General features: G+C 51.4%; 1 protein-coding gene across 2 annotated transcripts in view; it reads left to right on the top strand.

The window, feature by feature from the left end:
• Positions 1-15,000, top strand: part of LOC126570590 (cGMP-dependent protein kinase, isozyme 2 forms cD4/T1/T3A/T3B) — a 97,682-nt gene that overhangs the window by 1,628 nt on the left and 81,054 nt on the right. Inside the window, exons 2-4 of one of the 2 annotated variants that reach the window (XM_050228480.1) lie at positions 4,788-5,412; positions 5,446-5,548; positions 11,017-11,990. In XM_050228480.1, the coding sequence (XP_050084437.1) occupies positions 11,065-11,990 (926 nt within the window). In that variant the 5' untranslated portion in view covers positions 4,788-5,412; positions 5,446-5,548; positions 11,017-11,064. Of the gene's footprint in view, positions 1-4,787; positions 5,549-11,016; positions 11,991-15,000 lie in introns of both variants that reach the window. The other variant, XM_050228479.1, reaches the window with a different exon arrangement.

Here is a 15,000-nt window from a genome sequence, read left to right as displayed (position 1 = left end):
TGCACCGGGCTCGGTGCCGGCCGTAGCGGGCTAACGGGCATTTGTGGTTTGTTTACATCTGGCGTACGCGCCGCCTGATTCTAGTAGCCAGCACGATCTCTAGTAGTCTGCTCTTTGCGGTGAGTGGTTCGAACGCGAGCGCTCGCGCGCCTCTTTCTACGAGGTAGTTCCTTGGTTAATGTCTTGACACTTCATCGCAGTGCGCCGACGTGCGCTTGGCTCATTAAATTATTGTTCAAACAGCACGTGGGTGTGTGCGGTGATGGCTATTTTCGTGCAAACTCGTGCAACCGTGTCCCTGCCAAAAGGAAAGGACAGCAGAAGCTGCCGGGTGCAGGCTGCGTGTTTGATAGCAGACTGCGGTGCAGGCGATTGCATATGCGATTCACGCCGCCGTTGTATACGATGTGCAAGCCCGCAACAAATTGCCCAGATAAGTGGCTGGCCGCCCGGTGCTTGCGCGATGACGAATTGTGACAAGAGCTCTTTGCAAAAGAGCGAGCGGTGCGCAGGCAACGTTTGGTCGGTTGCAGTTGATTGTTCTATTTGTTATTCTGGCGAATGACACTGGGTGTTGATGTAACAGATACGTCTCGCTTGTAGACCGTTTTGGTTTTGTACTTTTGTTACATTCACTGAACTTGGAGCAATCTGTTGCCTTTAGCGATGAAATGATCTGTGAACTGCACTCAATCCATTACAAGATGAGTTCTTGATAAGTTTATTGTAACATTCAGTTATCGTTTTCACGTGCACTGATCGTTTACGATATTCCGTGAGATCGGATTCCGATATCTTATTGCCCCTGTTTCCTGGCACAGGAACACTATATGCCATCCTTTTCACCTTCTTCCATAAAAGCGAAAAGAAAGGACCTCGAGCACCTCATAATTCAGCCCAGCGCATGGATGCCGTGGCCGTCGCCTTTTATTGCTATCGAGCATGAACCGTGTCCGTTCCGTAAACGGTATGGCACGCGCGAATTTCTTTTCGAACCTTCGAACGGAGCACCCTGTTCCTTGCCTTTTGGTGCCGTGGAATACTTTGTCTTCTTGAACCTCTGAATTGGGAAGTCACTGAAGGCTTTATGACACTAACAGCGTCCGTGGGCGTCACACGCGTCAGGAGGAGGGAAATCCAAGTAATATCTGCCCGTTATGGCAGCAAAGCAGCTTAAATGGACACAGTTGGAAGCCACATGCCACATGGTTCGCATATAGCGACGTTTCGCAAATGACGACGACCATGACGACGACGGCAGCAACGGGGTTTGGCACGATCCATGGAAGGTCGCCCCGCAAGTCCCCGCAACCATGAGGCAGACGGGAACCTTTCCTAGGGGAAAAGACGCTCCGTGGATATCTTTCATCAGGTTCTCCGCGCACGTTCAAGATGGTGGCAAACGATTAATCTTCGCGGCAGAAGTCATGCTGCCCTGCTGTGAGACGAACAAGGTCTCCTGATCTTCCGGTGATTTAGGCGAAGTGATGCCTAGAGTGCTAGAGCTACGATTGTCTGTTGGTTGGCAAACATTTAATAGATATTCATTATGTGGATCTAAACCAAGCAGCAGTAGAAGCCGTCCCCTGTTCAATTCTTCTGCATTCCTTAACGCTACTCCGCAAACACTTAAGAATCCTTCATGAATGCCACTCGAACATTAGCCAATCAGTAATTGAACGGACCGGGGATCAGAGGAAACAAATCCGGTCCGGCAGCTGATTGCATCTGGCATACTTAACCGTGCGTCCGCAACGGCGTCCCCTGCTGCCTATTTTTAGTCTTATCGATCGATTCTCCTTGACAAGGTGCCCGTTATCGATCCCGATAACCGATAGCGTTTACCGGCGTTACGCACGGTGCGACCCGACCAGTGTGGCTACAAAGTGTGGTCGACACACTCTTATCTACAGCCCCGCGGTCTCTGATGTGGCTTGAACCGGCATGCCGCAGAGGGATAATAAACGCCGTGCATCGCATCGGTTGGCCAGCACTTCTCTGAGGAACACGGGACTCGGTGGCGTGAATTCTCAAAACCATGTTTCCTTTAGCTATAAAAGTGGATAAGCGATCGCGAATGGTGACGTTTATTGAAACAATAAATTGACGAAACATCCACATCGGACGTGGATTTACATAGTTCGTCGCCATCATCGGGATCTTTCCGAAAATTATGCATTCCTGGGCTATTGGTGGTTAATGGAGGCACATTAAAACCCCATCACGAGACCAGTGAAAGTGTCGTGCCATCCTTTTTGGCAAACCATCGCCAAGATGTGTCGTCCGGTGACTCGCCACTTATCTGAATCCGAAGGTCACTCGGAGGTCGGTGGAACGGCGTATGTTTTGGTCGGTTATGCGTGTGACATCATCATCACATCGCGCCTTTGTCTTGTTGCCTTTGACCTACTTCCTGAAATGTGAGTTGCCACCAGATCAGGCTGTGGTTGTACGCGATTGTGGGTTCTTCAACTTTAAGTTGGATACACATTTGTGGTCCATCTGCTGTCGCTTTTCTCCTAGTTTATCTGGGATGTCTATGTCGAATTTAGAGTGATGCAACGGCGAAACCACAAATCAGATTGCTGATGCATTCCTTATGGACATTTGTAACTTGAGACGCTTGCGAGAAGTGTTCAAATTATTTTAACAACTTTTTAAAAAACTATTTAGACGATCGTATGTTATATCTCTAAATTTTAAAAGAACAAAGCACCAAACGATCGACGACGTCACCACGATCGGTGCCTTCTTCAGAGGCTCCCGGACGAACGAACGAACATCTCCTTTTCGGCACATTCGGTTTTAGCTTTCTATTTTTAGCCAAAACATCCAAAACGGTGCTAAATTGCATTCGGCGACGGCTCTGCAGCGCCGGCGACCCCTCCAGTGGTCGCCTCGCTCGGAATGCCGCATGGCACGGCACAGCAGCACCCACCAAAAAAAAACCCGGAGATCGGAACTCGCCGCCGGTTGGCACCACCGGTATATATGCTAATTTATGTAGATGAATCCAACGACTGGCATCGCCACTACCTACCCGGCTGTGCTGTGTGATGGTTAGACGGTTGTTTTCCTCTTGGAAGAAATTGATCTTCTGCGCCTTCGTCGCTTGAAGACTGTTTGTGAGTCGGGCCCGATTGAGCGTTCTTTGCGCGGCCAACGGGAGTGACTTTTGTGTTTTCGACGTTTCTCCTTCTTCGGGATGGTACCGCCGTTGTTTATGCTGTTATCACTTGTTAACCTGTTTGGGGCACCCACGGAAGGCGTGTTGAGATGAGATGTATGTGCGAGAGAAAGAGTTGACTCTTGGCATGTTTAAAAGTGGAACCGAATGAAGGCAGACAGTAAAACGCATTAATGCAGAAATAGTTTATTGGATTTGGCAATTCCCACCCCAGCTGTGACAGTTTTTAATGTATTCTCAGCTCCAGCGAACCGGTTTCAACCGATTCCGCCGTGTGTAAAGGTCATACGGGATTTTTCAATACAGGATTTATGTTACTAATCGTGTTTTGTTTTCTTGGGGTTATTTTAGAAATGTCTCTCTTGATGTTTTTTTTAGCATAAAACAACATTCAACTAACGGTTACCAATTGTTTCTTTTCATTGCAGACTGTGTGCAACCAGAGTATAGTCGAGTGCAGTAATTTGAGTATCACCGACCGCCGATTTCTGTTCTCTGAAAGGGCTAACGGCTTCTGTCGCGACTGAACTGAGTTCAACGATCGTTACGAGCACTTTTTTCAGGGAAATTTTGTATTTTTCATGATGAAAGATAACACCAAACGCACCCTCTAGCCGGTTTTGCTGTCGTATGGCTAGCCACCGGTGTTGACCACCGTTGAACGGCTTTTCTGCTGACACTGTCGTCGTCATGCTGGTCATGCAATTCGAGAGGCCGGTTGTTTGGCTGCACGATAACAGCCGTTGGATGGCAGTTGCCGCTGGTTTCGTGACTCACAAATAAAGCAAATCACATTAAACAACCGTAAGACCGGTGGACAATACTGTTGGCCAGCCACACAGTGCTACGCGATGAAATAGCGATGCCAGCCGATGGTTTGCTTTGGATTTTTGGAGAATTGGGATTTTCTGCTTAAAATCCAAGTGATTGTTTTTCGATCAGGAACGAGACAGACCAAAGAGACTGCGATCACACAATAATAACCGCATATGCAAATACTATCATCACCTTAGCCGGGTCTCTCTCTCTCTCTGTCTCTCTTGTCTTAAGAATGAACATCATTCATCATCAACAACATAACATCATCCAGCATCCACTGTCCAGTTGTGTTGGTACGTGGACAAGACGCAAACAGTAAAAAAAAAACAACGCAAAACTTTACGCGACCACAATTCCTGCTGTATGCGTATGCGAGATCGGGACCACAAGGCACGGAACGGCACGACACCAACACAACCCGATCTCGATCATGGCACAACAATGAACAACGCTCGGTGGTGTAGCTAGATAAGCGTAGATCGCGGGAGTAAACAAAGTGTAGGATCACACACGCAACCGGATCGGTGGGGGGGGAGGTTTCGTGGCCAAAACAACCCCTCGAAACCACACCACCGAAATTAAGAGCTCATGAGGGTGTGGTGGTGGATTGTTCGACGGAAGGGAAGGTGTTTCACTGCAAGGTTCGTCGAGGATCGCTCGCTCCTGGCAATCACTGATAACATGGCGCAGAGGGTGTTGAGCATGTGTCCTCGCGAAGTTCCTTTTATGTCCCGGTAGTCCAGTGTTCAATGTTTACCTCATTTCGTGTTTTCTTTTGCAGTTTCGAATATTCTATTTAGGTTACTAGACTAGTGGCCTAAGTTCCATCATACCGCTTAGTGGGCCCATCCGTGCTTGCGATCGTCTACTAGTGTACTGTTGTGCCGGGTTTTTTTTTTGCTAATCGCGCATGCTACCCTCCACTATTATCAGGAGCGGCAACGAGTGCTCCAAAGTGTTCGTCAGCTACAATCGCGGTTTCGCGCCTTCGAATACCAGCTGTTCTCATTCAGTGATCGTGAGCTACTAGTGTGCGATCGCGTGTGGGCCGGTAGTACACCGAGTGCTTTTGCATGTTTACGTGTGTTTGTGTGTGTCTGTGTATTGAAAGTTTTTAATTAAGTCTAATCGAATCCCGGAGGGTCTTGGATTCAAACCGTGTCCATCCCTGTCGGCAGCTTGTGTTGTGTGAAGTGGGCTTTCGGTGGTGTTGTGTACGGAACCCGTTGAAGGGGCTCGCTGTGAATAAGGAAGCCGTTCCGAGTGTTGCGAGTGTGCGAAGAAGAATCGTCTCCATCAGCATCGTCGTCGTCGTCGTCGACGATCGGCAATAATCGAGCAAATCCCGAGTGCCCAACAACAACAGCAACAACAGGGTACTACCCACCACCACCACGACCACCAACGTGTCGTCGTTTCGTCGATTTCGTCGAGCAAAGTGGTCCCCACGGCGGTGGGCATTGTTGGCGGCCCGTGTTTCGGCCGTCGTTTAGTGCGTTCCGAACGCTCCTCCAGTGTGTTGGCTGATCTTTTTCGGAAGTGGTACGTACCCTTGGATTTGCTTTGACTTGGTTTTTACTGTGGAAGGTGCTCCAGAAAGTGCATAGTGTGGAAGTCTCCAGAGACTCGATCCAGAGAGAGATCTTTTCCAAATTATCATCTAGAATGTTTTGTTCTAGTCTGTTCTGGTTAGTTGTTGTAGATGAGCATGGAGGAGTAGCGCGGCTTTACGTTACGAAACCAATTGAACTGTCCCAGATGTCGATATTGATACACGAGAATCGGTGGAGGTTTCCCCACTGTCCTTCTGCGTTAATATTGCTTGATGGCTTCAGTTGATTGGTTCATTGGGACACTCTGTGGTTCCCATCACTAAAGGAACTGTCGAGTGTTGAGCTTCACACTTGCCAACGACTCCTCAAGACTGCTGTTCCAAAGTCGATCGCATAAGTTGCCGTTGTAGGAATTTATAAAAGAGTGACCAGACGGAGCTGCGGTATTATCTGGATTAGGTACAGCCGTAACTCGTGCTCTCAAGTGTCTCCTCCAGTGCTGCTGCCAATAATGTGCTCACTGCTAGGTGTGACCCGATCAGGCCCATTCGACAAGTGGTTGTGCAAACAGAGGCCCGCACTTTTGCGCCGCAGCGGACATGGCACCACCGACTCGATCATGGGGCTCGATCATTGATCACATTGCTTTATTGAAAGTTTAGGCCAGGAAGGCGCTAACTACCGGTGGCTACGCTCACGGTGATCACGTGCGAGTCACACAGTGCGGATCGCGGAAACATCGCAGCAGGAGGGCGTAGTTAGGTGCCGCTTTTCGTCGTTGGATTGATCAATGCAGTCGGTTATCAATCGGCGAGCATCAACAACAACGGGCTTAAAATAGCGCCCAAGTGGCCAACACTGTGGCCAGGAGGCAGGTTTTGCACGGAACAACACCTCCACTCCGGCTCCATCACCATTTGCATTAGCGTACAGTCAGTCAGCCAGTCAGCCAGTAAGCCATACATCAACAACCTTCGCGTTCCGGGTGGCCTGCGCCGTGGAGTGCACATTTGTGGAGGCACCTAGCACTCCGGAACGGCTTTGCCTTGCTGATAAGCGGGCAGCAGATGATTTATGCACGGGAGCACAAATTATGAGGGATTTGAGGCCGTGTTTTTTGGCGATGTTCATGGTTGATGCGGATGTGATGTGGCTGCGTTCTGACGGCATTGCTAGATAGTAAAAACAATGCTGGATACACCTATGGCGTCAGGGATCGGAAATTAGCTCCTTGTGGAGAGAAACCGACTCGATTACTCACCTGGAAGTTCGAGTATATCCCAGTGTGTCATAATAGAGCATGATGCGTTCGTTGCTGTCTTAGCAGATTTCAATTAAAAATCAATTAGGTCTTTACGCACTCCTCATCATTATTTGCATACTAGGCTGGCGTTGTGAGCTTGTGCGTATTCCTTCAAAATCAAAGACCCATATTCCCACCGTAGTGTAGATAGACACAGTTCCTCACGATGATTGTTTTGTTTGCCCCAAGCCCCCCCACCCCTCCGAAAAACCATTACTCACTTAGGGTGAGCCCAACTCAACCTCATTCGCCTCAGTTTACAACCCCCCAGGGGGGGGGGCCCGGAGCTCAAGAACTAGAATACAACCGCCAATGTGGCCTCGCACCATATCCTGCCTTCTGCCGCAAAACCCCCTTTCGAAGGATGATATCGATGACAGTATGTACGGCAATATAAACGGCACTTCATAAACGATACCAATGCCATAATTTATGTGCAATCGTTCAGCGCCGAGGGACGACGATCGCGCGCGCGGGCACGCGCACCCCGATCGGTGGCCAACCCTTTTCGCACACAACACGCACCATCCCAGCGCCACGTCACCGTCACCGTTGTCGTCGGACTACTTCATTGGACGAAATTAGGCGGAATTGCCGGTTATTAAGCAGCTTGCAGGAGCAGCACACTCCAGTTCGGCAGACCCTGGCTTGCAGAAGATGAAATTGTTTTCTCGAGTCTCCTCTGGTGCCACTAACTTTCGGTGTTTTCGGTGCTGTTTTTGTAGAATTTGGCCGCGCACCCCCGTTGTACGGGTGCGTGAGTGAGTTTCGGTGTCACGTCGGCCGACTGACTGACTTTATGGTTCGCATGCGCGCGAACATGGCTGATAACGCACGCCCTGCACAGAACCGCCCGTCAGTCCGACCAGTCAGTGACCTAGTTCTGGAGGCTAGCATTTTAGCATTTCGTCGTGTGGTTCGGTGTGTGTTCTGTGTACGTGTTGGGCGAGAGTTTTTGGGGCGTCTAATGGACGGATCCATTTGAAATGTACCACCAACAAAAGGGGGCGTGTTGCATTTTGTTTTTGGGGGCGATTCGATAGTCAAGGATCTTCTGTACCTCCTTGAACTCCTTTCGCAGAGCACACGAGCACGATATAGCGGTTCAATGTTTAAAACGAGGACGAAAATCGTGACTTCCATTATCGTAACCTTCTACCCTTTGATGTTTGCGAAGGGGTGAACATCGGTGAGTCACTATCTTGTGCTGTACTGACGTGGCCGAAGACTTCAAGACTTCGGCTTTATTCCCGTAGTGGAGATACGCTGCTCTCCTCGTTGAAGAAGATTCCTATCCGGTCCTGTCACGGCACTAGCACGTGCCTCCCGCTCCAATTGACATCGCATTATCCGGAGCCGTCTAATTGGTGCCGTAACTATTTGAGAAACTGTCGTCGTTACACCCCGCGGCATCTCTAGTAGCGTAACGTGATCGACAAGCGACCGGCGACCAGTGTATTATGCAAAGTGACCGTTCGCACCAGATATCGTCGCACTTCTAATTGCCCCGCGTTGGACGGTGTGTTCCGGTTCGAACTGGAAACTGCAGCGCACTGCAGGGATGTGGCCGTACTCGTCAAGTCTAGCTCTGAAATTAAGTCAAATATCAGAGACACCTTCCTTGATCGATTCGAGCGATCGATCATCTTCCGCGTCGCCAGTACGTACGACAGTACATTGTACAAACACGTAGATCACGGTATTGACGGCGTTGTGGCTGCAGCAGCTGCTATTTTAACATCAAGCCGAACATAAATCATGCAATCAATCGATTGGAGGCGCCCGCACCCTAGAGAGTGTGGCGTGTGGACATCATTAGCGTCCGATAAGAGCGTCGAGCGCACTGTGACCGCTCTCTGGTCACACAGCACGTCATTTTTTTGCAGCGCATCTCGTCGATTCGCTCGCAGCTGCCATTGTAAGCGCCCTTTGGAGCATCCTTTGTGTCATTGAGGTGGAATGTTCTGGCCTTCTGCTAGATCACAAATCCAACGATCAACCCTGGCTGACTAATTTCTTCATTCATTCCCGTTGTTGTAATGAGCGCCATAAAGAGAGATAGCGAGGTGCGCGATACAGTTTACTACGGGCACAGTGCGTCGATCGCAGGGCTTCAGGTTCGACACGGTATGACTTCATTAGTGATCGTGAACCCCTACAGTCCGTGCGTGCGTTCGTGCGTACGGAAGGCGGAAGGCGGCAAACGGCATCACTCACGCGAACCGGTTGCGATCGCGGAGTCATAAATCATGCACAACGCAACCGCACACAGCAGCATAATGGCCCGGTCACCTGGCCGGTGGCTCATACGTTGTTGGTGATGCATTTCTACAATGTATTGCCGAGCCGGGCAGGATGTAACATGCATTCCGGGATTGCAAAATGACGACACATTTGACAGCGCTCGTGCAGGCGCACGGTGACATATCGGTGCCCCCCCTCCCCTGGTACACCTCGGTCGACTCCGGTGTGTCGCACCGGTGATGGTATCCTTATCGACAGCCTTCTAATGATTGTAATTAATTTAATGCAACGTAAACGCGCAATGCATACGGCCGTTCGATGATGATGATGATGATGATGGAGCTGGACGAGGCTAGACCGCGGGCGGCCGCACTAGCGCCCTAGCAGCGCGTCGGTGCGTTCGAGGTCGCGAGAGGTTCATGGTTTGATCGGCGCCCACGATCACTGGTAGTGCTGGTGGTGGTGGTGCGCGGTTGCATTGAATTGATAAGCCCCCTTTTTGTAGCTGGAAGTGCATCGATGCACCAGCCACAACCAACCAACACAGTTGTGTGCGCTGCGTTGCTGGTACACCACCACGGTGCGCTCGGTGGGGTGCTGCGCCCATAGATCAATGGACCGCCCGCGGACCACTGCTGAGGACCACTTTTTGTTGTTGCTTGCTTGCCAACGGTTTCTCTTTTCAATTATTTAATAATTGTAATCAATTGAAAATGTATGCGCAAAACGTGTTCCTTCTGCGACGGACGCGACGCGAGCGCCCTCAGGGCGCCCTGCTCAGAGAGTGCAATCGCAAGAGAACCGAAGCGGCCCTGTGGCCCCACCCCCCGCCCGTACACGAGCAGCACCAGCGATGCAGGTCGATTCGATTTATCGTGCTACGGTTGTTTGCCATCCCCCGTTGCCGGTCTGGTCAAAGAGAGGGAGGTGAGGTGACACTCCGAGGAGTCCGATTAGTCATTTGATCTTACGCACGGGCTCGCCCGCCCGACTAAAAGGCCCTCACGTGCCAAGCACCCATTCAGCAGGTGCAACGACGCACGAGAGGAGACCCGTTTAATGAGGTGATGAAATACATTTCCGTTTTCGGTGCTTTTAATCAATATCGACACGGGCAGGCGCAGAAACCGGTGGCGCCGGAAGTGCGACCGATTTTGATCGGATTGATCCGATCCGATCGCGATCCTCGGTTGTGCTCGGAATTGAAATGCCCTCGTGTAGTTCATGATAACGCGCGCTTCAAGGAGCAGGAGTTGACGCGGAAAAGGACTCTCCAAGGGACTTAAATGGCTACCAAGGACTGAGTTGTCATTCTCTAGATGGTTTGAGTTTCAAGACTTCTGGTTTAGATCGGTATCTTGTGATACTGTAACCGTTCTATCAGATACACAACAGAATACAAGATATAGAGCAAGAGAAACACATAAACAATTCGCTACCTCTGCATTCGATCTTCTGCACTTGCTCCAATTCTACCTCATCTGGCCGCCCGAAATGTTTGTTTTGAAAATCATCTTCTGTAAAGAACTGCAAAGTCAAGAGAGCGACCGCGCAACCACATTCTTCGGTCACGATCAGCTGGCTTTGCCGGTTCCCGAACATCCGAAGCCGAACATTTTGCTCTGAAGAACATGAGAGAAACAACAATCGTAAGCAAAGAAGCTGGTAGCCACAGCTGGGATCTTAAGGGATGGTGTGGTGCTGCTGGTGCATGAAAAACCGACCGAAAACAGACCCCGCACGGTTTCACTTTCGATCGCACCATCCGCAACATCGAGCAACCAGCAACTCATTGAAGCGAATCATCCCCCCCTTTGCTTCTAGTAGCACCTTCTGCGACGATCGTCCCCACTAATTCTCCCTCACTCACTCTCTCTCTTTCTCTCTCTCTGTTCTGTCTCTCTTTTTAGATTTTATTTTTATGACACCACCGGCCGCAAGCAGCGAAAATAGTGTGGATGCGCGTGTGTTTTGACGGGCTGTGTTTCGCGTCGCGGCGCCCGGCCGTCGAGCAGGAGACGCAGACGGTGCTGTGCGGGGCGACCGGCCTGGACGTGCACCAGCTCGGCCGGCTGCTGAAGTACACGAACTTCGCGTCACCGTCGTCCGTCCTTGGCGCAGTAACCGCGGCGTCCGCGTCCCCGGTGCTGACATCGGGCCCGGTCGGTGCGAAGAGGACCGTCGCGACCGACGACAACGACGACGGTCCGTCGACGCCGTCAGTCAGCGCTCACGGTTCCGCGAGTTCAGATCGCCGTACGGTCCCAGACCCAGACCCCACAGCGAGGAACGGCGTCGCGTCGCGTCTCAGTAGTGGTCACGCGATGAGTGACGGAACGATGGCTGCGGCGGCGGGGAGCGGCCCCACCACCGACACCGTCAACAACAACCTCGATCCGGCCGGAATCGGGAACAGCACGGCCGCCGCCGCCGCCGCCATGGCCACGATCGGCTACAAACAGCTGGTGGCGTTACAGGCCGACCAGCAGGTCCAGAGCACGCTCCAGAATCTGTTCATCAGCGATGGCAGCGGTGGTGGTGGTGGTGGTGGCGGTCTGGTGGCCGAACTGTCACCCCAGGTGCAGGAGTTGCTGAAGATCGTACAGGTGAAGGATATCCGCATCAGGGAGCTGGAGGATGTGCTACGGCAGAAGAACGACGAGGTAGCCGAACTGCGCAGCCAGCTCGACAAGTTCCAGAGCGTGTTCCGGACGAGCGGTGGCGGTACGGTGGTGGTATCACCCGGTGGCCGCAAGCTTGGCACAACGGCGGGAGGTGGCGTGCAGCGGCAGCGTGCCCAGGGTATCTCGGCCGAACCGCAGAGCGAGAGCTCCGTGCTCGAGCTGATGCACGTCACCTTCCCGAAGTACGACAAAGAGGACAGGTACGTACCGCAGGAGAAGTAGAGAAGATGAGTGGGCCATGTTCTGTTATCGCCACCGGTGATCTGGCGCGATCTCGCTCCGGTTTTGCGTGGCCTCGGTCTCGATCGGTTCGAGCTGAGGTCTGAGGTCCCTCCTTTGATCCGGTTGTCAGTGACTCATCACAGCATCGTAGCATCGTAGCATCGTGTTGTGCTATCTCACTTGTTCGATCTAGCTCTGCCCGATCTAGCGTATCTAGAGTAGCAAACGGGGCTGCTGCAGCTGCATCGAGTGAACTCAATCTGTAGCATATGCGCTTGATCGCCGCGCACCACAATCGCATCACATCTGTGCGGCCATCGGTTGGCAAAGTGGTTCCATATGTGTCAGGCCGTGGCAAAACAGGCAGCAAACAGTGCCGTTCCATATCCGTTCTATAGACCGGCGTTGTTCTATAGTCGGCACTGGATGAGAAGCTCAGTGTTTGAAGTGTCCCTCAGATACAACACTCCAGAGCCGCTTTGTACAGGCATTTAGCACCACTGCCACCTCCCCGGAGGGTATTGGGGAACAACTTTCGAGCCGCAGTCCCAGAGCACCTTTCACCTAGTGCCTGCGCCGGACCGAAGGGCTCGGCCTCTCAGCGGCCAGCAGCGGTGCTGGGCTCCACCCCGGACTAGATGACGTCGACTAGCCCACTGGCCCAAGACAAAAAGGCGACTAAATCAATGCGAGAAAACTAGAAACCGGACCAACGCACACACAGTAGGACGCACGCTCGCACGCACTCATTTGGCGGGCGCAAAATGGTGCATTGGCGGCATTGCGCAATCGTGCCAATACGCGAGATCGTGCGCCCTCCAGCATAAAACCAAGTCGCTGGTGGTGACGCTGGTGGTGCTGTGTGGTCAATAGGACTGGACCGCCGCGACACGGACGCCTGCGAGGACGGGCCTTTATGGGCATAAATAATGCCACTGCGATCGCACCATGGCCAGGCTGCTCTCGTGCGGTCGTCTCCGGTTGGTGGTCTGTCTGGCACACGCCTGGCCGCTGGTCTCACGGTGGTGCGCCTTCGAATCGCGTTTCCATCGATCGCACGGGATCCCAGGCGACATCACTCGTTGCGCTACGTTGATGTGTTGAAAAGCATGTTCGCCAACATTGGCGACATTAATCATACACGCAGCATACGCGGTGTTGCCAATGATGATCATTGAAATCCCCATCTCTTACTTACTGGGGCTTACCGTGCTCAACGAGTGTGAGCTCTCTGTCACAGAACCTGTGTACTAAGAGCCGAAATCATGGAATCGAACGAAGCGAGCGATAACAACACGACCAACTGATCCCAGGGCGACATCATGTTTGAGCGAGCGACGACGATGTCTAGCAAATTGACAACGATTGAGCGGGGAGGGGGGGGGGAGCGCCCGTGGCGTTGATCGACACGCTGTTGGCTGTTTGCAGCGACACGACAATGACACAACGAACGGGTTCAACATATTTTTAGCATATTTCGCGAGAGCGCGAGCTACAATTTTTAATGCTCTCCCCGCCACGCGCCACGATCGGAATCGGGTGTGCGGGCGAGGTCATGCTGCGGCGTTACTGGACGGATGTTTGCGCTTCTGGAAGCAATCAAAATGCTAAATTTAGTCAGCTCGCAGTACACTCTGCACAGTACACTCCCAGAAGCAGCAGCAGAATGGTGCTCGTGTGCTCTGGTACACGAAATTTGCGAAGCGAAACCCAGCGAGCGCCGCTCATTGTTGGGAGGGCGAGTAACAGTGAATTTTTGAATTTGAAGACGCTGGTGGAGCTTAGAGAAATTAAAGAAATCAATTGACGATTCTTCTAAAATTGATTTCATTTTGATCCTTGTGTGATCGATCTGGATCTCTTCGATGTTTCTCGATGTTTTTACTGGATAAATAGAAGCTGTTTTTTTCTACTCTCCGTCGTTCAGTCCCAAGTCGATCAGTTCATAGGATGACAAATGCTCCATTTAAATTATTCAAACATAACAAATCTCTCTCTCTCTACTGATCCGATCTCATATCAAAAGTTCATAAAAGCGACCAGAGTGCAGGTTTGCACAACTGCGATCTGACATCCGATCTCGCTGTACCAAACGCCTTGTTCAACACGGACGCTGTATCGCTTAATGTGGCGCGTCAAAAACGTTACGATCGAACATAAATCAAGCCAAATCATACATGTCAGAGAGTATAAATATGAGGCAAGTGTAAGGCAGAGCCTAATGGACCGTTTTCCTCCTCTGACAAGATACCAGAATTCAAGTTTTTCTAATTCTATTTTTACCTCGCACATAAGCTATTCCCTTTAATGTAGCTGAAAGGCTTGTTAATTAAAGCATACAATGTACTGATCTGTGAGCATATCTTCGGCTCACGATTTCTGTCTATTTCGTTTGAATATTAAACAGAGAAAGAGAGAGAGAGAAATCGTGAGCTCAGCCTTTCTCTAATGGCATCTAATGGGATCTGCTCGACATGTGCTGTGCCTGGTTTTTATGCTGTCCATTATGTCGGTCCAGGCTGCTACTGGACGGCACTACTGCACGACACGACGCTTGTCCCGGTGCAATCGAATCGCAAAACGATGTTCTTTACACTACGCCAAAGTTGAGCACTCTGGCGCTCGAGATCCTGGTAACACGTGCTACGCCACCGAAGTAACTCAATACGCATGGCTCCATCATCCTTGCTAGACGCGGCCACCGGCTCCAGACGGCCACCAGGTCTCGTGCGTGACCGTTTAGCAAGAAAACGGCGCGAACGACCGATCACGACACCGATGCTGGGTCTATGTGTGTGCTATGCAGGCAGCGAATCAAATTGTAATTAAAATGTTGCCAATCGGACGGACTCGATCCATCCAGCTCGTAAATCCAGCTCGGCCAACGACACACACCGAGAGCGAGCCACACCTTCCGTTCCGTTCCGTTCCGTTCCGCTTGTGTCCTCACCGTGTCCATTTCAGCGCGGCACTCGGAATGCAATTAAC

The sequence above is a fragment of the Anopheles aquasalis genome, chromosome 2, assembly GCF_943734665.1.
Source record: "Anopheles aquasalis chromosome 2, idAnoAquaMG_Q_19, whole genome shotgun sequence".
Lineage (NCBI taxonomy): Eukaryota > Metazoa > Arthropoda > Insecta > Diptera > Culicidae > Anopheles > Anopheles aquasalis.
Note: the sequence above shows the minus strand (reverse complement) of the source record. Positions and strands in the feature narration are given on the sequence as shown.